Source organism: Crotalus tigris, unplaced genomic scaffold (genome assembly GCF_016545835.1).
Source record: "Crotalus tigris isolate CLP2741 ecotype Arizona unplaced genomic scaffold, ASM1654583v1 scf7180000017887.1893490, whole genome shotgun sequence".
In the NCBI taxonomy this organism is placed as follows: Eukaryota; Metazoa; Chordata; class Lepidosauria; order Squamata; family Viperidae; genus Crotalus; species Crotalus tigris.
Genome location: NW_024096704.1, coordinates 302222 through 326338, shown reverse-complemented (window position 1 = coordinate 326338; position 24117 = coordinate 302222). Strand labels below are relative to the sequence as shown.

General features: G+C 34.7%; 1 protein-coding gene across 1 annotated transcript in view; it reads right to left on the bottom strand.

Moving 5' to 3' along the window:
- TET2 (tet methylcytosine dioxygenase 2) overlaps positions 1 to 24117 on the bottom strand; it is a 74827-nt gene that overhangs the window by 7611 nt on the left and 43099 nt on the right. The window contains exons 2-8 of the mRNA XM_039343986.1: positions 9909 to 13230; positions 9524 to 9614; positions 8280 to 8373; positions 7374 to 7582; positions 5186 to 5336; positions 4396 to 4485; positions 2983 to 3120 (exon numbers count right to left, since the gene is read on the bottom strand). Of these exons, the coding sequence (XP_039199920.1) occupies positions 2983 to 3120; positions 4396 to 4485; positions 5186 to 5336; positions 7374 to 7582; positions 8280 to 8373; positions 9524 to 9614; positions 9909 to 13185 (4050 nt within the window). The 5' untranslated portion in view covers positions 13186 to 13230. The remainder of the gene's footprint in view (positions 1 to 2982; positions 3121 to 4395; positions 4486 to 5185; positions 5337 to 7373; positions 7583 to 8279; positions 8374 to 9523; positions 9615 to 9908; positions 13231 to 24117) is intronic.

The following is a 24117-nucleotide window of genomic DNA, read 5'->3' as shown; positions in this document are numbered from 1 at the left end:
AATTCCTTAATGGGAAGAATGAAGTTTCATGAGTAGGCCTAGAAATAACAACATGGCCATACCAAGGAAGTCTGATTATTTCAAGTGCTGGTACTGAATTCCTCTTTTTAGAATGACACATACAACTGGAACATATAACAAAAGAAGTATTAACTGAGGAAATATTGCAGAATTGCCTGTGGAAATTAAGCATATCAAATTGGATATTTTAGAAATGTGGATCAGAATGGGCCTTGTTAATACTTAATTAAATGTGTGTTTACTACAATGATAGAAGACACTACAATTCTGAATCAAATACAAAATGTATTAAATGTTGATACAATGCATACAATAAGGTGCTGGTTTATAAAGTAGTCTCTACATGACAGAGATTATAGTTTGCATGTAATGGAGTAAACAAGGTTGGCCTACGATAGGGCTTCAGCTATGGTTGATTACGTTCATTACCATTAGTAGAGAATACTGTACAAGAAATAGATATGACTAAAATAACCTTGACTATACATTCTCCATTTAACTAAAAATGTTATGTGAAAGCTTTAATTAAAGATCAAATGGCAGTAGAGATCAGCATATATGATCCCAACAAATAATAACTATGGCATAGACATATTGTATGTCTATAAAACTGAGAGAATGGGGGAAGGATGTAATTGATCTGAAAGAAGAAAGTTTGATTTTGTGGATCAAAGTTGATATATGCAGAGAAATGAAGCTATAGGCTTAATTAGGAATAAAAGCAAAAATTTGTGTCAAAGTGTAATTCATCTAGATTGTTGTATATATGAAAATATGAATCTATAGGCTGGTGAAAATAAATGATAATAGTCAAAGAATCAAATATGGATTTTGGAAAAATTCTAGATAAATAGAATCCAGACGAAATTGGTGAGAAATAAATGGATAATACAAGATAAGAAAATGTAGAAAAAAATAGGGTTATTCAGGGACTCAAAAATAAATAATAGTGTCTATTTGGTAGTATGAGTTTTTAAAAAGATCAGTTTGTTTCATAAATGTGACCAGCATATGTCTGGGTATACATTGTAGAGGAATGACTGTAAATCTAAAAGTGTCAATGATGTGATTGCTTATGATAAAAAATTGAGAGAGAGAAGGATATAAAACTGATGTTGTTGTTAATTGCGAAGTCGTGTCCGACCCATCGCGACCCCATGGACAATGTTCCTCCAGGTCTTCCTGTCCTCTACCTCTAAAACTGATAAGAGGTTCTAAATGTGGGATGAACCATATTTTGACAATATCAAGAATAGATCATGGGGCAAATGGGCATGGAAGAAAAAGAAGACATGAAACTAAGTGAAAATAGAACGACTTTAGGAAAAGAAAGTATGTTATACACTTAATAGATCAGAAGTATGGAATGGAATGGAATGGAATAGAATAGAATAGAACAGGAAAATATGCATATAAGAGAATGATTGCTGCATAAAATGAGGACAAAAGAAAAATGCTGAATAATATAGGAAAAAAGATACAGAAGATACATCTGTGAAATAAAAATTGATGATAAAAAATGAGACATACAGATGATAGCACTTTGTCAGCCCAAATAAGAAAGATGCAGAAGAGCCATTATGAAAGTAAAAGTAGAAAGCAAAATATTTGAATTAATGTTAAATATTAGAAAAGCAAAAATAGTGTTAACCAGAATGAACTTATAGTTGATGTGAAGAAGCGAAGATAGTAGATAGGTTTTTGTTTTGTTTTGTTTTCTTGGGTTCAAGAATACATATAGATGTATAGTACAGTGAAGAAGTAAAGAGCATATTAATCCTAGAGAGGAAGGCAATGACAAGGTTATGAAAGATAAGGCTGTTTGTATGGCAAAAAAGATCAGAATAGCTAAAGGGATGGTCTAGTACACGGGTGTCAAACTCACCGCGTCACGTGATGTGTCGCGATGTATTGCGACTTTTTTTTGCATTGCCGAAACTGGGGTGGGTGTGGCCTCCGCATGATGCAACCAGCCTGTGGGCCGGCAGTTTGACACCCCTGGTCTAATATAATGTATGACTCTGAAAGGTGAACAGTAAGAAACAGTAAGAAAAATCCTTTGGATTATGGATTTGGAGTACTTACTAAGAATACAATAGAGTTTAAAAAGAATAAATCAACTCTTGAGAAAATATACCCTGATTGCTCCCTTGAGGCAATCATCAGCAAACAGAAAGCCATAAATGCTAGGCATGAGATGTAATTAGCAAAAATTAGCAAAAAAGGACATGTGTGGCAAAGTTGAGGTGAAAAGGGGAAGGAAAGACAACAGATAAAACAGATTATTTTTTTCTTCTGTCCAAACAAGTATCTTGGAGGTTGCCTGGATAAGTTCCTGCAGTTTTCTTGACAAGATTTTTTAGAAGTGGTTTGCCATTGCCTCTTTCTAAGATGAAAGTGCCTAAGATCACCGAGCTGGTTTTGTACCTAAGATGAAACTAGAACTCACACTTTCCCAGTTTCTAGTCTGATGCCTTAACTGCTACATCAGGCTGGATCTCCAAAGGGATATATGACAGATGGGATGAACACATGACTGTAGAGAACATGTTCTTGATGAGCACATGGAATTTCTTTCAAAGGACTTCAATCTTGTAAGTTTGAAAAAAATGCCCTAACTTTACAGCAAAATTTCTGTGCATACATTTCTAAAACAGATTCTGCATTCACAGGCCAATTAAAACTACATATATTAAAGTTTCCAAGAATTACTTTATTTCACTGTACTAAAAAAAAGAACAAGACAAATAGGAGCAAGGAATTTACGAATCAACCTTGAGAATCTCATTTTTAAAAAACTAAAAGCCTAGAGGATTTGCATTCTTACTGATCCAATATTTCACATATTTCCTTGGTAGACATCATGTGCCAGCTTAATAGAAATATAAATTATGAAAAATAATGAACTTAATGCAAGAAGTTAGTTTTGCACAATAATGGCTTGTTGAATCACTGACTTACCAATGTACTACCATTCTGCATATTGTGTAGGTCTCTATGAGAATGAGCACAAAAATCCAGGCAGGCAGTGACCCCTGAGAATGGACGACCTTCTTTTAAACCCAGACGACATTCAGGAGCTCTGTGTTCATATTCAATCTAGGCACAGACATATTTATATTATTTAATTCACCAACATTTTAAAACTGCATGTTACCAAATAGCTCTTACAAATAGACTTTTTAAGTTCTGAAGTTGCAACACCACAGGGCAATATCCAAGGTGGGAATGATACTGTAGTTTGAAATTAGCACTGCTCATTGGTCTAAAATTATTAGGAGAGGATGATAGGCTGTAGTACACTTCTTAATTTCATCTATTAATTTTCTCTCCCTTTCATAATGACAGATACCTCATCAGCAACAGTCATTTACACATTCCCCCAAAAATCATAAAATGAGATATTGGAAGAAATTCCTCTTTTTGTTCTCAGCATTTTACAATAAAAAAAAAATCCCCATTGCAAATAGGGAATTTTGGGAATTCTAGTTTCAACATATTTGCAAGAGTCAGAAATTAACTGTGGAGACAAACAATATGTTTAGTTTGTGGCCTTACCTATACCTTATATTCCTGAAAGACCCAATTTGAAATACCCTCAGCAACAGAAACAGAGAAATATGCATATTTCCTCCATTCCTAACCACAGTGGTGTCAAAATGATTAAATATTGTTATATTATTAAGGAGAAGAGCTTGGACTATAATGTGGTGATGCATATTCTGTTTCTTGCCCTTTTCCCCTTGCAGAAGTCTCTGTTTCAAATTCTCCCTTCAGATCAGAACTGGAAGGTCTTCACACTTTGATTATTATACACCAAGGAAGACTAATCTAATGTTCCTTTCTTTCTAATACAGTTCCAATGATAGCAAACCAATCATGCAGTGTTAATTTGATACTAGGTGCTAAATCATAGAACCATAGGGTTGCATGTATGGATATTTCCAATTTTAACATCTTGGGCTTATACATCAGCTAGGACAATAATTTACTTAGTTTTGGTATAAACCCAGTCCTTGTGACTTGAAAATAATGTTTTTATTATATGTACACCATGCAACTGTGCTGCTTTAACAAGCCATGGTTCATCAGTGTGAATTCCATCATAAAAGGTGAAAAGAAATATATTTTTTCTCTCTGACATAATAATGCATTTTCAGAGACACCATAGTAGCCAGAAACAAAACAAATTAATTTTTGTTGATTTCTAATTCTTTCATATTAATGTCAAATAATAAATATGTAGCCTCATAAATAAATTCTACTTTCTAAGTGCAGTTGTTTCTTTCAAAACCTTGGGAGACTTATACATTGGCAAAATAAAGTGATGAATCTTAGTATTGTTGCCAAACATTTCTGTTTTTCTTTACTTACCTGGTTGCTATATGCATCAGGTGCTAGTTTCTTGTAAGTGGGTGCCATCAGAGTTGACAAAGTTTGCAGATTGGATTCTAGCTTTTCTTCCTATTTTTTTTTTAAAAAAACTTCACTCATTAACAGGTAATAGCTTTAATTCTGAAAACACTTATGGTTATTTCATTCAGTGTATTGTAATTCAACAGATCATAAAACTATTTCCCAAGAAGAGCATGGGGCAAAATGATAGCCATTTTCAAACATCTGAAGGTCTTTGGTATAAATAATGAAGGGTTTTTCTTCTGTTGTTCTAAAAAGCAATAGAATTAGTGAACAGAAACTGCAGGAGAGTAGATTTTGGCTTAAAATTAGAAGAAATGTTCAGCAATATTGGCTTGGGAAATAATGGAATATCCACTAGTCGTATTTAAGCAAGGTGTGAATCGGCATCTGTCAGGAATGAAAAATTGAAAATACCTGTATTGAAAGAGGGTTTGAATATGTTTATTTGAACTGTAAATAATATGATTCCATATTAAACCAAACTGATCCAACCGATTTATTGTTTCAGTTCTTGGAATTCTTTATATAGAAGAGCAATGTTTAAAACTTACAAATTAAAACAACAAAAAATACAGAGTTGAAGCCTAATACCCAGACTAAATAAAACAAAAATGGACTGTTGACATTGCCAGACTTTTTGTACTGAATCTCATCATTATAATTAATGTCTTTTTCTTTTTCTTTCTCTCTCTGTCTCTGTCTCTCTATCAGACTGACAGGAAAAATAATTGAAGGACAACCCTACCTCTTTTGGATCATCGCCTAATAGTTTAAACTTTCTTGGAATCTTGCTTCTGGCAAATTTGCAACCATTATAGTACATACTCCATGAACAACCAAAAGAAAAAGAAGCACCACAAGTCTCAGGATCTAGACCTTGGCACGCACAGGTTCGTCTAAGGAAAGAAAATATAGAAGGGTTATCAGTGTACTGCCAATATACCATAGTTATTTTAAAGCAGTTTCTTTATCAGCTTTTGATTACTGTTGAAATGTAGATGTTTTAAATTAAATAAGAGCCAGTGTAGTATAGTGGTGAACAGGCTGTGCTAGGCATGCTGAGGCACAGATTCACCTCCACCTCAGTCATGGAAGCTATCTGGGTAACTCTGCACCAGTCATTTTTTTGCCGAATGTATGTACAGTGTTACTATTGTGGAGAAAATGGAAGGAGAGAGCCTGAAGTAAAAGCAGGATATACTTCAAAATCAGAGGTGGGGAGCTATGGCCTCTTTATGACTTGTGGACTTCAGCTACCAGAATTCCTGAGCTGAACATGGCTGGCTCAGGAATACTGGGAAATGAAGTCCACAAGTTATAAAATGGCCATAGTTCCCCAACCCTGATCTAAATGAAACAATGAATGAATGCTTTGTCAAATTTGTCACTCCTATTGAAAAATGAAATTCCTTCTTTCCCCTCAAGATTTTCAGCTCTAAGATGTACAAAAAAGGACCAGAGAATCATCTAGAAACATGGATGGGAACACACAGGTTCCAAGAGATGGAAGGGGAATTCCCCATAACCCACTGTAGTCTTTTATCTTGCTGATCAAAGGATTTTTTAAGTAGCAGCAGAGCATTTATATTTGTGGAAAGGCTAATCTATACCAGTTCCAATGTAATATATAAAAAATTCAACACTATCAGGCATTCCTATGAATCAGTTCATGTGATACTGTTATTGTTACACCACAGCAATTTTGGTAATAAAATGGTTTACTGCTACTAGAAAGATGATGGTGGTGATGCCTTTGAGAATTCAGTACTGTGTCTCATTACAGGATACATGGAGAGATAATTTGAATAAAAATGTTATTTAAATATATTAAAATTATGTCATTAAGCAGGATATACCTCTGAAAATATATTGAGGTTGATTTAGATGCAACTTTACATGCAATATATTGAAGGCATTTCTATAAGAGAAAAAATAAACCCTGTAAATAATTAAAGAAAATATGGAAAAGAAACAGCAGAAATACAGATCTTCCACTGTGAAAGAACATTTAACTTCGTTCATTTAACCACTAAGAAAAGAGCTAGTAAGATTAGTATCTAAGTGTAGTATAAGGCCTATTTTCCCCTCACAAGAACTATGTGAGGTATTTTGTATATGTAGCAAGTATGACATTAGATTCCTCTCATGTACTGGGCATGCCTGTTATTATTACACAGTCAAACTGGGTATAATCCACTACACTGCTGTTGAGATAAAACAGAATAGGATTGATCATAAAATGAATGAAATATGAGTTTTTCAAACGAGACAGTTTTTCCATTCACTGAATGGTTGTAAACGATTTTCAGCTTTTGTAAGGCTACAGGTAATCCTCAACTTATGACTTTAATGAAGCTTGCCCACTATGGTTATAGGTCATGATGGTCATAAAGCAGTCATCACATGATTAATCCAATTTTATGATTTTGGGGGGCAACAATTGTTAAGTGAACCCATTGTTTGCCATGGAGTGTTTTTGCCAAAAGTAAATACTGGTTTTCGGCAAAAACATTGTTAATTGTGGTCATGTACTGTGAGATATTACAAATGTCTATAAATGTGGGCCCATTGTTAAATGCCTGTCATGCAGTCACATGACTGCGGGGGGGGGGGGGAGTGGGCCATCGGAACTTTGGAACCAGGTTGTACATACTTTTTGGAGGGTCTGTTGTAAATCTGAATAGTCACTAAGTGACCAGTTGTAAGTTGAGCACTACATATACTTACTTACCCTGCTTTTACAGTGAAAGGAGGACCCAGATCTGTAATTAATCTGCCAATCTGGCCATGCTGTTTAGGAATATTAGGAGTTGCAGTCTGAACATATTTATTGTATGCTAGAATGGGGAAACTACATTCTAGTAGTTTCGTATATATCTAAACTATAGAAAAAAATACTTTCTAGAGGGGAAGGAAGTACATACTTAACTTACTCTTCATTGAGTGCACACCGCCGGTTTGTGAGTGTGCCGTACTTCATTAAAGTGTCAGACAATTCAGAGTACAGCTTGTCTGCTAGGCTCTGAGATATGCCTTCCCACACTAAGATAAGTACAACTATCACAGCTGTTTCACAACTGTGGCCTGCACGTTCTCGCACTAAACAAAGAAGTTTTTCTTCAGTTCCACTTCGACGAATCACCTGAAAGTATACCAAAAATATTTTTTTCCTGTAAAAAATTATGGAATTTCAGGTTAACAGGCCACATTATGCTTTTGTGCTGTTTTTGGTAAACTAGATTTCTGTATATCTTTTGCATACCATAGTTCTTTGGTTCAGCTTGCAGTATCTTTCCTTGTAGAAATGTTCAAAGCAGGATTGGATAATAATCTGTCTACAACTTGAAAGAGCTACTATGAGCTAGGAAAGACAATGGACTAGATGGATTAATTGCCCATCATTATATCTTCTACCCAATTATATATTAAAAGGTAAGAATGATAAAAAAAATAGTAGCATCAATTTATGAACTGTGGAACTGGGAATTTCATTCCAACTTTAGGTCTGTGAGCTGTTTCAAATTTTACTAACAGATTTGGAAAGGCAAGATAGAATAAATCTAGCATATTTTAAAAAGATATAACATACTGAGATTGCAGATCCACAGATTTTTAAAGGATTTATGTGCATAAGACATAATTTCACCCTGGTCTACACTTTCTGTAAAATTTCTAAGATAGAACTGTAATTAATATGTCATATTTTATTTAAAATATATCCCCAGTTAACTTCCATGATTTAAAAAAAATATAAATAAGATTTATTTGAGTCAGCATGCACTAATTATATCTATAAAGATGAACAATATCTTTTATAAGGTTGTGGAGATAATTCTTACCCATTTAGCTATAGGGCATCCTTGAGCACTTCTGCCTTCTTTCCCTGTGTAGACAATTTTTTCTATTCTTATGGCTTTGCCCTTTTGTCCATATCTTTTAAAAAATCAAATCATGAAATGAGTAAATATAAAAACATGAATTTCATATAACTGTAAACACAACTATGTAGGAACACTGGAAGCTTTTACCTTATGACTTGAAATCCTTTCTTGTATTGAGATTATTTACTATCTATAGCATTTAATTAGCTTGGTCCAGATTTTAAGGCAAATCCAAATCAAACCAGACCAAGCCAAGCCAAGCCAAGCCAAGCCAAACCAAACCAAAATATTTGAAGTGTAATTTTAATGAGGAAAGTTAATTTTGCTTCATATTTGTAACATGAAAAAGTTTTGAGTTTTTACTAAATTTATATTTATATTTTTAAAAGAACAATTACATTTTTGTTTGTTTGTTGAAGATCAATTGAGTTTATGTTTAATCAGGCAAATGCAGCTTCTCCAAAAGTATGGAAAAATTTGTATTGCAACGAAAACAACAGCAAGGATCCAGAATTCATTTGAGCTTAATACAACCTAGTAATTTTCCAGGTATGTAAAATTCAACTCCCAGAAATATTATCAATGGCCACAGTGGCTGGTGAACTGGCAAATAGCTCATCACATATAGAGGGTACACTAGTTGGAAAAGGCTGTAATAAATGAGACAGGTTTTATACAAGCACTGCCATTGTTACTTGAACTCTGTATGGCAGAATACTACTGTGTAAAGTGTACGTTTGTGTATTTGTGTGTGTGTGTTACTGATTAATGAGTTTTCAATCTGGACTTGAAATTTATACCTATGAACATTTAATTGATTAACCTCATTTCTTAATCAAAATTAATAGAAAAATCACAGTTTGTATTTTGTTGTGATTCAACAGAGAAATTTCTTAAAGTGCCTATGCTATGCATTCAAGATTGACCACTGATTTCATTATCCAGTTGCTATCCACCTTATTCAGCAGACCAATGAATGCTTGTTCATATCAGCATTTGCTGGCATCTACCTGGAGAGCTGTCCAATATTGTGACTCTTCACTGAACAGACTCTGCCCAGGATTGTTAACATTAGAATAGACAACCTAGCAATAATGATAATGGTTTGCAATGATGATGTTATTTATGTGCACAGACTTGAAGAAATTCTGACATGCAAAAGTCTGCATCTTAATCTGCTGCATGCTTTTCTAATTCATTACCTTTCTTCCATTATTTCTCTAATAGCAGCGACATTAGGACCAGCTCCTAGGTGAGTATAGAAAGGCCCCTCGTCTTTTTCAATTATCTGTTCTGTTTAGAACAAAAAAGAAATAAAAAGATTAATAGATATGTTTTAAAAGTTTTATACCACATAGCTTTGGTATAATCTATACTGTATATCTAAATATTCAAGGTGAAGGGTGAGGACAAATAAAATATCTGTAAGGTTTGGTAATAGTTTCTGTTCTACAGCATGATGTTTCTTAACAACATATTTAAAGGATTCCAAACTGGGGAAGCCTAGCCTTTCTGAATAAACTACGGTATAATGAATAGGCAACATTTATAGTATTTATTTTGTAAACTATAGCAATCAAAACTTACCCACACAGCTACATGAAGGAAAATCATACTGAGTTTTGACAGGTGTATCCAGCAAGTTTTTTAAAGGTGTATCTAGTAATGAAGAAGGCGACTCTAAGAAATTATTGAGCATGGTTCCAGCACTTCTTTTGGTTGGTGTTTTTTCATTAGAATGAATGGCTTGTTGATCTAAAGAGATGTCATGGCTGTTGAAATCTGCACCATTAGAATCCCTTGTCAGAATAGTAACGGGTCCTGCAGCCTCAATTTTCACATGTTTGGGCGATTTGATAGTAAGGGACTTGTGATCAAAAGGTGTTTTGACCTGAATCTGTTTCAACTGCTGCTCCATGGTTTCAATTATACTCTTTTGTTGCATGTTCTCACAACCAAAGTGCTGAACCTCTTGTTTAATTGTTTTCTTCCATGGTTTGTTTTCCAACTGTCCAACCGGTAGAGGAAGGCAAGCATTCACCTTTGTGCCAGTTTCAGTTTTGATAGATTTGAAGCCCATAGCTTGACATGACACAGATTTATTTTGGTTAGCTTGTTTATTCAAAATATGCCATCTAATAGCAGCATGCTTTTGAAACTCTTTGTGAGGTTGTGAGGGAAGATAGTGACCATGGCTCTGATCTATTGCATGGGATGCTGCTTGCTGATTATAGGGTGAGTAATTTTGTTGAATCTGACTAGCTTGTGAGTTATCCACGTTGGTAGTCATGTTAGAATATTCTTGGGTTTGCTGGAAGGGCACCTGTATAAATGAAGTTGGTGGAGATGGAGGTTTTTGTTCCTGAAAGCCCTGGGACAGATCTTGTTTAGGAGTTACACTATTTGGATAATATTCCATGTGCTGCAAGTTGCGAGATATATTTTGAATTAAGGTATCTTCCTTTTTCTCAGAAACCAAGTGCATGTTGTTTGCACAGGAATGTTTCATTACATTATTTGTCTGGTTATAATGGGAGTTTTTGTTGGCTGTATTTGAAATATGGTCCACTCTGGTCTGGGGAATTTGTATTGGGAACTCAACTGATTTGAAGTAATTACTTGCTACTTCAAAGCACTCTTCTAATTTAAGATGATTTAAGGACGTTCTTTCCCCTTGCTCTTCTTGGCTGTTGCTTGACTGGGGAAAGATTTGGGACAATTTTGTGGTTTTTATTTGTTGTGGAGAGTTCATTGTTACTTGTGAATTCTGTGGTGGTTGTATTGGCTGAGTCTGGAGTATTGGGGGCAAAATTTGTGAATGTATAAATTGGTCATCCTCAAATGGAAGATCTGAATGCTGAGGCTTTAACTGTGCCTCCAAAGTCTGTTCAAGGTGGAGTTCAGATTGTGATTGAAGGTGAAAGTGAGTTGAATTTTGTTGCTGATTATTCATCCTTTTGGATTGTGGTGAGTGCTTTTCAAATGGAATTTGCAAATCAGGAGTAAAATGATGAGGCGGTTGTGTTGCCTCCCTTTTAAATAATGCTGGTATTTGTTCACTGTCTGTAATGTTCTGGTAGCAAGATTGCCCTGTGACTCCTTTTGATTCATTGGAACCTCTAATATATTGTTTTGGATGTGTCGGCTCAGTTGAATTTGTCTGGAGTTGAAGCATGGTCCTCAAAAGTGTTTCATTTGATTTTGGAGAAGAATCACTGGGGTGAAAGGGAGAAGAAGTCATTCTCATCCAAGTAGCTTGTGAGTGGGTTTGTGACTGCTCCAAGTGATTTTTCACCAGACCTTTTTCATTATCAAGAGAAGTCTGCTGATTAACCTGATTCAGAAGATGTGGAAAATGTTGCAATTCTTTATTGGTTCCTAATCTTTGTGGATCCTGAATTTTAGACTCCAGTTTGGATTGAATTTCACTAGGATCTTGCTGCTTCATACCCAATATCACTGTACTGAGATCTATATCTGTTTTATTCCCAGTTGCTTGTGAAACCTGAATTTTGTATTGATGACCCTGTTGAGAACTAAGAGTTTGTTGGCAAAAGCTAGAAATTGTTTTTGCATGTTCTCTCTGATGATGTGCTTGCCCTCTATTATTTTCTTCTGTCAAATTGAAAATATTACTAGGATCTTCTGAAGCCTCAATGGAGAGCACACTTCTTATTTCCTGCCCAGGAGAAGGTAGTGCAATAGGGGGTAGATTAAAAGAACCATTCCTGAACACGGGATCTTGTTGGAAGGAAGCACCAGTTTCTTCTCTTGGTTGTGACAAAATCTCTGAGCTACTATGAGTCTTCAGATTGTTGTTAGGATTGAGTGAGAAATCCTGACTGGGAACCTGCCCTGTGTTTTCTGAAACTTCATGGTTGTTTGTAGGTGACTGGTAGGTATTTTCTGACTTTTGCTGCTCTGAGTTCATTACTTCCGAATGATGAAAATTGGAGCTTGCTTGTAAAATCGATCTTTTACTGGAGTTTTCTATATTTTGGACTTCAGTAGCTACAGAAGCCAGTACCTGAGGCAGCTCAGAGTTTGAGGTTTGAGCGGAACTTATCTGCCCTGAGGTATGCAGTAAATGTGATGTGCCACATGTCAACACATTACTAGCCCGAGTGTTTATGGCATTTGTAAAAGATGTAGTTGTCTGCATTCCACTGAAAACATGTTCTGGATTATACTGAGACACTTTTTTTTCCAGGAATTCACCATGCATGTCTCTCATGGAAGAGGCAGAAACTATAGCACCATTAGGCATTGTAGCTGCCTTGTTCTTATATGCCATGTCAAAGTCCCTGTTGTGGCAGTTACTATTTTCACCCCCTTGTTCATTCTGAATCTGGGGAGCTGGAGAAGATTTTGAAGCACCAGAGTTGCATCTTAAAGACTGTATAAGAACTGAAGCTGTATTTTGTTCTGTTCCAAAATCCACAACATTCTTCTCATTGCATGAATTAGAAGCACCTGCTTGGTTGCTGACAGCGAATGAGCTTTTTGCTTCTTCATCTTGTTTACGCTTCTTGTTCTGGTGAAGTCCGTACAAAGAAGGATCACTAAAAGTGCGTTTTATCCCACCATTTTGCAAATACCCGCTGCAATGTTTCTTTTGCTGAAGAAGGTCAGGACTTATCCGACTACTCTCATTCCTTTTTGCAGGATGCTGCATTCCATAACTGGCCTTCCCATGCAGCCACATATGGTTGCCATTCAGTTCATTGTAGATCTTTTCTGCTGATGTGTTTCCATTATGCAGCTTCACTGACAAAGGCTCTGCTTGGCAAACACGAGAAGAATGTGGAATTAAAAAAGGATTTAAACTATTGCCTTCATCATGATTAGTTCTATCCTGTTCCATCTGGCTTACTGTAGAGCCATCCACGAGGTTATCCTCTTACTGGATCTGAAAAGAAATGGAAGAGAGAGAGAGAGAAAGCCATATTTATTTGGCTATCATAATATTACTTTATCACATCTATAGAGTATGCAAACATGCATGCCCCCAAATAGCTATCTATTGTATATTTGATTTTCAAGGCTCTCTGCTTTGTATATCAAAAATTGTTTCACAGATTATTGTAGAGTGATAGGTAACTCATGAACCCTGGAAGTTCCCATGATTATTCCTCTGCAATTTGACAATATGCTTTTGAAGTGACTTTTTATGGTGAACATGTGATAAGGCAAAGAAATATTGGAATAGATTCATATATTAATGCAGAAAATTCTTAAAGTGAATATAAAGATTAAACCAGAAACTTTCCTTCTGGGTCTAATGGAAAGAGAACTGGGAAAAAAAATGGAACTCTGATTTTATATATGGTGACGGCAGCAAGATTGCTCTATGCACAAAAGTGGAAGGATGCCTCGATTCCTATCATGGACAAATGGTTACAAAAGTTGGTGGAATTAGCAGAGATGGCCAGATTGATAAAAGATGGCTGTGTTGATAAAAGAAAAAAACATAAGTAGTTTTGTTTCTACTTGGAAACCGCTTCTGAACTTTGTGCTTGAGGTAGAAAAAAAATGATATTATGATTTTGGGTTTTACTGATTAGACTGATTTGCCAATACAGAAATGGCTAGTGCTTTCTACTATAGAAATGTAAAATGTTGAGATTTGATTTTAATGTCTGATTTTACTGCAACAGAGTTGGAAGTCAATGCCTTTTGTTTCCTCCCCTCTCCTTTTTCACATGTTTTTCCCTTTCTCTACTGTTGTCCCCTACTATTTGCTTTTGTATTTTCACATTTTATGTTATAAATGAATAAAACTAATATAAAAAAGACAACATGCTTTTCTAATGTTATATGAATAAATAACAAGAAAATTTTTTTACTTTTTTAAGTCAATGTTTTGATTTTATATCCACACACTCATCTGAGGAAATTATATCCATATGTTTAAAACTATGGCACAAGATACAGAAAGCTTTTGTGTGCATGGTAGATTTCTCCTCCACAGGTAAAAAGTCATATAACTCTTATTTTCCACTATGGATATCACAGAAAAATGAATTAAAAGGCTATTATTTGCTTATGAACCATAACATACTAGTGAAAACTTGAAATTATGTTTATAAAGAAGAGTGAATGATAATTTATCAATAATAAATAAATAGATAAATAAATGTAGCTAGATTTCCCTGTATATTTAACATGCATTCACCAAGAGTTTTGTTTATTTTATTGAGTTTCATTATAATATAAAAATATAGAACAAACAAAAATTAGAATAGAAAAAAAGAAATGGGGAAAGAGAAAAAAAGATAAAAACTTCAAATTTTGGGGGGTGCAGTAGAGTACAAAATAATACAACATCAATCCTTTTATTTAACATTTCAAAAGATTCCAAGCCATTTCTATAATTACAAAATCATTCTAATCATTGAAACTTAAAATGAAAATGTTTCATTTTTCATTTTTTAGCAAAAAGTCTACTTGTTTCCAAGGAGAAACAAAGCTAGATAATTTTTTAAATTAAAACAATCAATTTTGCCATCTCTGCTAACTCTTATCACTTTTACCATCCACTCTTTCACTGTGGAAATTACTGTGTCTTTCACACACCTACATTTTAAAATACTTGTACAATGTATAGAGTACTTTCTAGATCTTTTTAAACAATGCTATAAAATCTCTAGTCTCCATATTCGAACAATATTTCTGAACAATCCAAGAAAAGGATTTGATGAGGGGGAGAGTAATTCTTGAGATAAGAGATTACTTCTGAGAAAGAGATTATATCTTTATATAATTCTTTAAAATTACTTAAAAATCTGATCAAATAAAAATCCTTGCTTTTTTTAATCAAGAAGAATCATCAGAGAATCAATAGTTCCTCTCAAATAGGTTTACCAACATGATCAATAAATATGACTTGTTTTTCTTCAGGGTTTTCAGAAGAAGAAACTGCATCTGTTACATTTCAGATGGGCAACGTAACAGCAAAAAGGCAGATGCATATTCCACAAGATCAGATCAGACTGAAGATAATCTTCATGAGAAGGTTCTGAATTTGACAAGGTAGAATCAATCAGGACCTTGGACAGAGTATTGTGGAAAAACTGGCAGTTAAGTACAAGGGTGTTCTGCATTTCACAAACTTGTTTGGGCTTCACTCACTTGTGGTTCTAGTAACCAACAGTGGCAGCTGTGCTCCGTATCCATGGGTTCCTAAAGTTTAAGAGAAATGAACTTTACCAATCTGAGAAATATGATTTGGCAACATCTTCTGATCAAAAAGGATCTTAATGTGGAGAATGGGCAAGGCATAGAAATTCCCTGCCATGTAATTTGAAATAAAGAATGTTTGATATGGACTGAAGATCAGAATCAGAATAGAACTGGAAGGGACCTTGGAGGTCTTAGTCCAGCCCCCTGCTCAAGCAGGAGACCCTATATCATTTCAGACAAATGACTGTCCAGTCTCTTCTTAAAAACCCCCAGTGATGAAGCACCCACAACCTTTGACGCCAAGCTGTTCCACTGGTTAATTGTCCTCACTGTTAAGAAATTATTCCTTAATTCCAAGTTGCTTCTCTCCTTGATTAGTTTCCATCCGTTGTTTCTTGTCAGCCCCCCTGGTGCTTTGGAAAATAAATTGCCCCCTCCTCTTTGTGGCAGCCCCTCAAATACTGGAACACTGTTATAATGTCCCCCTCTAGTCCTTCTTTTTTCTAGACTAGCCATATCCAAATCCTGAAACCATTCTTCATATATTTTAATCTCCATGCCTTTAATCATCTTAGTTGCTCTTCTTTGTACTTTTTCCAAAGTCTCAACATCTTTTTTGTAATGTGGTGACCAAAGCTGAATGCAGTATTCCAGGTATGGTCTTACTAAGGATTTATAAAGCAATACTAATACTTCACATGATTTTGATTCTATGCCTCTGTTTATACAACCAAGGATTGTATTAGCTTTTTTGGCTGCTGCTGCAGACTGCTGACTCATGTTTAAGTAATCGTCCACTAGGACTCCAAGTTCTCTCTCACAATTACTATTTTTGAGTCAGGTTTCACTTAATCTGTACCTATAACTTTAATTTTTCCTGCCCAGTTGTAAAACCTTGCTTTTCTCCACATTAAATTTCATGTTGTTGGATAGGGCCCATTGTTCAAGTCTATCAAGATCTTTTTGACTCTGGGCAGTTATTCCTCCTGGCTGGTCCCCATTATCTTGAAGGATGTGGTTGCAGAGCTTTTTCTAGAAATGAAAATCCTAGATCTTGCTTAAAAAGTTCCTTTCCTCTTCCATATTCCTTATCCCCTCAACCAAAATACATGGCTAAGAAAGAAGTGAACCAATTATATCTTGATCCATTTCAGTTTGATTTTTTTTCTGACTCAGTGTGTTTATGTTTCTCATAGTTGAGGGGAAGAGCTTACAGAAGTAGGCAATTCACTCATTGAGTAATTAATGAGTGGATGGGTTTTACTTCTCTGCCAATATCTTAGTTCCAATTAGCAGTTTTTGGAAAGAAGACAGTTGTGAGCTTTTAAACAGTCAGGAGGGCAGATAGAATCAGAATTGTTTAGTGGCTTGAGAACAGCACAAAATAAAAATAAAGATGAGTTTAGTGATAGGGGGAATAAGCCAAGGCATCAAAAATGGGAGCATTTAAGACAAAAGAAAACCAAGTTATGAATAATAATTACTATTATTCTCAGGAGAGAATGTTTTCCAGTTTTTGCATAAGACCAGTAATTCTCAACCTTGACAGCTTTCTTATCTTTGGACTTCAACTTCCAGAATTCTGAACAATGGCTGGTCAGAGAATTCTGGGAGTCAAAGTACACAGATATGGAAGGTGCAAAAGAGTGGCCTAGAATATGCAAATTATGACCATAGTAGTTAACTTCATTGATTTTCAACTTTATAACTAAGCATATCTTTTTAGACTCATGTTTTTATGAAATACAAATCAAGTTAAAAAAAAAATCATTGGCACAAATGGAAGCACTTCTAATTGTCAGGGAATTGACTTCACTTTTAACAATAGTTTGATTACGTTTCCTGTATTAAAAGCTGCAAGGTGTATTTTGAAAACATTCACTTTTATTTTTATTTATGTAATTTTTCATTAATTTACATTTGATTCTTATTTGCATGATAAGCTTACATTTGGGAGTAATCCCATTTTGAAAATTTTCTTCGTAGGTGAACAAGAGGACTAATGCGTTGGATCAGCTTACTGCTAATCAAATTTTTAAACCACCTGAGTTATGGCAAGAGGCATATGGACTGCAAAATAGCAATATACTTGATTTGTACTTTAAATAAAAATAAAATTGTGTTGTTAAGATAAATATTATTTTGAATATTACTTTTTCATTTTCTGTATATTGAATCAAGATAAATAGATAGAATGATGAAGAGATAGCATCTCTGTGCTAAATTGTTTATGAACAAGAAGATAAATACAGGGGGTATAATAGGATGGAATAGAACTGATGGAACTGAGATAATGAATAGAATACAGTAATTCTTGGATACAAATTATATGAGAACTACAAACTACAGTAGGGTTTCATTCTTTATATCAAGGAGGGCATAAATTCTAACAAACTTTGGAAGAACATCATATTCCATAGAATTACCTTGGATAGCAATATTGTACATACAGTAAATGTAAATTACAACTTGTGAACATAGGACATTTTTAAATTGGTGAAAGAAATCAGAAGGGCATATTGTACTAAAATGGGCCTTAGTATGACCTAGCATGCTTTGATTATTTTAAAATTTAATTAGTTGATTTTGTTTACTGAACTTGAGTATGTTTATAAAAACATTTTTTATGGATTTCCCAAGTCTATCAATAGAGGTGAACTAAAGTTCTGGGAGCTGCTGATGACCCATAGATGTTTGATAGGAACCTTGAACCTGGGGGAGGGATGGTAGAGATTGTGGGTTGATTTGATGGGGAGGGGAGAGAATGTGAATTGGACAGGCACTAACATTGTGATAGTGATGGCAGAGGGAGATATTGTTTGAAAGGTGATTTTAATATATTACACACACCTACTACCTTCTAGCTCCCTGGGATTTACCCCAATGTCTGGTCAGTAAATCCACAGTAGGTCCTGAGCTCAGATTCCTGTTGTTTAATCCCAGGTCAGCTTATACTAAAGCTCTTCTTATCCAGAAACTTATTATGAATGAGAGAATTTTGCTGGTGTACATTTATCCTTGAGACTTAGAGCAGCAGTTGTCTATCCCTCTTCAAGAAGTCACCACTAGTCCTAATGATGTTGAAATATTTCTGTTCCAATTCCAGCCTTTGCTCCTTGGAAATAATTTCCTGCTTTCCACAATTATTCCCTTTAAACAAATTACATCTCGAAGGTTTATATATACCGTATATGCCGCCGTATTAGGCGACCCGGCATATAAGACGACCCCCGTCTTTATAGCCGGGCCGCATTCCTAGAATGTCGTCTTATATGCCGGAAACTACCAGTATTTCCGGCGTATAAGACGACTCGGCGTATAAGACGACCCCCGTCTTTGGCGCCGATTTCAGCGCTCACGGAAGTCGTCTTATACGCCGGCATTTACGGTAATGAAGATCAAGTTACTTTAATAAAAAGTCAAATAATATTACAGGGTAGTTTGACTTACAACCACAATTAAGCCTAAAATTAAGCTAAGCGAGACATTTGTTAAGTGAGTTTTGCCCCTTTTTATGACCTTTCTTGCCGCAGTTATTAAGTGAATCACTGTAGTTGCTAAGTTAGTAATGTGATTGTTTAAGTGAATCTGGCTTCCCCATTGACTTTGCTTGTCACAAGGTTGCAAAATATGATCACATGACCCTGGGACACTGCAATCGTTATAAATATGAGTCATTTGCCAAGCATTTGAATTTTGATTGTACGACCATGGGGATGCTGCAATGGTCATAAGTGTGAAAAACGGTCACAAGTCACTTTTTCAGTGCTGTTGTAACTTTGAACGGTCACTAAATAAACTGTTGTAAGTTGAGAACAACTGTACTAATAAAATATTTCAATTTTAATTTATCTTAATAAACATTTTAGCACTTGGTTTTGAATAAAAGTAGAGTTTAATACTTCCTTTTCCTTTAGGAATATTCTGAAACTACTGAAAATAAAGTGTTAAGGAGAGGAAGAGGCTAGGATGAATTCTAAAAGGAAAAAAAAAATCCCTACCTCTTGTCTTTTTATTTCTACTTTCAGTATTTGATTAGCTTTGCACAACTATGGTATACATTCCTATAAAATAACTGCTTAGCAAGAAGAGAATTAGGTGGGAGAAAACCCCATTAACTACACTCAAAAGAAACAAGAGCATTGGCTGAGGGCCAAAAAATGGGCAACAATCAGGAAAAAACAAAATCCTATTTAATTCCCCTTCCTCCATAAACATGGTAATATACATTTATCTGTACAAATCAGGGAACAGTAAATGATAGAGTGGAAGGCAGTGCTGCATAATGAGGCCACAAATAATCCATATTGCATTGTGGTTCTTTTTTTTTTTTAAGAGTAAATTGTATCTTTTCTAAGCAAGCTGTCTACTATTGCAGTTTACTTTTCACTCTGTTCAGTAATTGTACTTGAGCTGAGACACTTAGCCACTTTACTATGGTGTTTTTTTTCCCCCACCAGCCATTATGTATTAGAAATTCAGGGCACATCAGTAGCATCTGCGAAACAATTATTGCATCTAGGACCAACTCTGCAGTCTAATCCATCATAATTACGACTGGCCTCCTTGAAGATGTCATGATGCATGACTTACAACAGCACATTAGTATGCAAATGACTGAGAATCTTATTTGTCCAATATGCATTTTAAGAATTTTACTCCCATCAATGGATGCTTTGAGACATGAGGAAATGCTGGTATAATATTTTTCATACAGGGCACAAACTATAAATAACAAGAGAGGCACATATTTCTGCAGCTTTGCAAAAGAATCTTTTCATCCATCTTCCTTCACTCTTATAACAGGTAGTACATTAGCAAATATGCCAAGACCTCCTTCAAACAGGTGAGCCATAAATTGTGGTTATCATTGTTTCATCTGACTTCCAGAAAAGTTTTTCTTTGAGGGCGCACCATTTTTTTCTGAGACAGTGAAACAAAAGGACAACATATTATGTCAATAAATACTATCTGACAAGACCCCAGATATTAGCTAGAGGGTTTAGAAATAGGGAAGTTTACTATTTATTTTCTCTGCTCTAAAATCAAATTACATAGTAGATACAATCATATCAATTTTTATATTTATTGCTTTTTTTGCTTTTTTGTTGTATTTTTAACTAATTATATTGACATTAGGTTAGGGTGATGAAGAAAGCTTAAACTTTTCTGACCAAGTCTTGTCATTGAAGTAGAGTTGCACATGAGCAGCACCAAGTAAGAACATTCTTAGATCAGACAAAAATTTTCGCTAGTACACACTCTTTGTCACCTAGTAGTCAAATACTTCTTTGATAGGCACTTTAATCTTCTCACTTTCAAATTATTTACAGTTTGTAAGAAGAATTTTTAAAGAACTATGTTTTCTCTTATGATCCAGATAGAATGAACTTTTATATTTTTCATAATTCTGATGTTCTTCATTTTTCTTGAATACTGTTATTTCTTACTTTGTTTACAAACTACTTAAAATTATTCACATTATCATCCATGGATCTTAGACCCAGATGCCCTGGAGACTGTCTTCTTCTTTCAGTACTTCCAGTATTTTTTTAAAAAATATTTCACTAGGAACTTGTAACACCTTAGCCTATGTGCCTGGAGTTTTAACTCCAATATCTAATGTCAATATCATGGTCCATAATATCATTCATTCATCTCAATTCTTCCATGCCTATCAATACAAACCACAAGATTGGTGCATATAATTTTCTTGAAGTGTTTCTTATTTTCCTTCTGGTTTTTATATCATCACTCATTTCTAAAAAGTATTAGAGAACATGAAAAATAGTTTAGATGTTATTAAAATAATGAAGCTTAGTAGTTTTATCTGACCATCCCATGGAATGGAAAATAAACTGATTTCATTAAGACATAAAAGTGTGTTTTTTTAGTATAAACAGTGTAAAAGTGAAAGAAAAGGATGGAGATCCCTATGTCCATTCAAATTATATAAAATAATAGTATTATTATAGATGCAAAATATATTTTGCAATTCTTTTGTTCTAACGATACTAAAAGTGTTTTAACTAGGAAATATTCTACGTAGCTCTAAATATTATAGCTTTTCTTGTTTTTGTACCATACTTACTTTAAAATGACCCAGTTTGATGTCTTGCACATAGCAGAGATTAAAGTGCTACTCAATGCATATTGAATGTCTTGGGGAATAGAATTGTAATGATGAAAAGAACAATTTAAATCAAGATCAATCATTTGCTTAGTGAAAAAAATCTAAATCAAATTATCTCTGAGAAACAACTATCTAACCTCTATTTGAAGATATCCAACAAAGAAGGCTCAACATCACTCTAAGGATTGATTTTATTGTCCAACATTTTTTTATTAATAGGGAGGTGTTTTTATTTTTTATTATTTTTAAATATTCAATTAGAATTCTTATAACCATCAGTTCCTTCTATGTATGTCCTTATAATATTTTGTCATAATATGTAGTTATATTTTCCTTATTGTGCCTTTAATTTCATTGGCTTACTATGTTTTGACTCCTTTTGTTCACTTTGCATAACACTGTTTGTCTTGAAAGAAAATAGTGTGATGGGAATGTATGTATATTGTATGTGCTTTTGAAAATTCCCTAAGAGACTTCATGAGATATCATCAGGAAAACTTACAATAAGAATAGGATTCTGGTGTACTATTTATCACTATTATTCAATTTAACAGAAGTGAAATTAAGAAACATAGTAGTTTAGGGGACTTCAGTTACACACTTGAAGATGTCCTGCCAGGAGGCACTCATGATATCATATCCTGAATGTCAACTATGGGCTTGTCCCATTTATATCTGGCTGTACTCATTAATCAGGTGACATGCTTTATCACATTTTCTATTTCAGGTGTGTGACTATATACTATATATGGAAGAACAGTAATATTCCATAAAACTACTGAAGACCCTTTTTAATTAGAATTTACTTATTCATAATCCTTATGGGGGAAAGATCAGGGGGCAGGAGCTGATTAAGAAGGTATGGTTCAGGAGACTAATGGATCCAAAAAGGTTTGTTGTTGATTCCTGGCTATTCTTCCTGTTATCAAAAATGGAAAATTTCATTGAAACCCTGGTTGGAATAAAGGAGTAAGCCTGAGTAGATGTAATAATCACTCTTCAGTGTCATTTCCTGGCCTACTGAATAGAGCAGTGGTTCTCAACCTGTAGGTTGGGATCCCATTTGGGGTCGAATGATCATTTCATGGGGGTCGCCAAACAACGCAGTCTGCCATTTTTTTCCCCCTTTTCCTTAGCTATGCTACTCCCTTTTATTCTATTGGCTTTTGAAAGCCGATAGAATAGACTCTCTTTCAAAAGCCAATAGGAATTGTCCAGGCTGTCTCTGCCCTGCTGAGCCCGCCAAAAGTCCCATTCTGCAAACGGTGCTGCACCAGTTGAGTAGTCCTCGACTTATGACCGGTTGAGTAGTCCTCGACTTACGACCGGTTGGGGGTCGCGGTATTAAAAAGGTTGAGAACCACTGGAATAGAGCCAAGGAAGTTCCCTAGTTTTCAAATGCATAGAGGCTAGATCTCATTTAAGTGACTAAACAATGATAGAAAAGAAAGGGGAAAAATAATCTGCCACCAATGCAATCTGCAGAGCTGTTTAATACGTGTTCTTTTTTTAATTGTATTTCAGTTTATAAGAAAATAAAGATCTCTCAGTATCCTGAACCACTTTTTTTATTTTAAAGATAAAATTATCTGTATCCCTCCATAACTTCTTGCTCACTACTGATGTCCAGCAAATGCATATATAGTCTTAATTTGCTTAATACAATAAATATGATTCTATTTACATAGCCCAAGAACCACCTGTTGTTTACCTAATTCTTGACCTTTTGGGATTTAAAAAGCAATTGAGAGGGAACTGGCTAAAAGGTTTCTACCAGTAGCTAATTGTTATTTGTGATATAAAGAGACTTCTGTTGTGACTGAGATGGCTAACAAGATATGAATTGTTATGTTTTAAAAGTCATGAATTAAGCATGTTTTAATTATTAATGTATTTGCTGGAAAGATAGAATATAAATCCAGTACTGAGATGTAATTAATGGAAAAACATCTAAATTGTATTTTTCCTGAGATGGTATCAGTAGCATTTAATTTCACTGGTATATGGTGATGTACCATATTTAACATGGTTTTTAGCTGGAAAAGGAATAGTAGCCTTCTTGGAAGTGTATAACCACAAGGCCCAACTAATATACAGCATTTATATGCAAATACAGGAAGAGCTTTCTTTCTCCTTGATAGTCACTTGCAGAGGCAACAGCATTTTCCAGAACACAAAGGAATACATAAAGAAAAACATAAGGAATACAGGAAGAACAGGTGTCAATCTTTTTATAGGAATGTAGCATATCAAGCACATTTTAAGACAAAGACTAGCAACTGATCTATGGAACCAGACAGAAATGAATCAGTCTGTTCTCAGAAAAAAACAAACTGAAACAAAACAAAAAGGCAAGATTGGAAATTCTACTCTATTTCTTTGTAAATCTTCATTCTGGAAATATTTACACAACTTCAATTTTTATGATGGTTGTAAAGTTACTTTTTCATCACTGAAATCACAATAATAATCCTTTGCAGT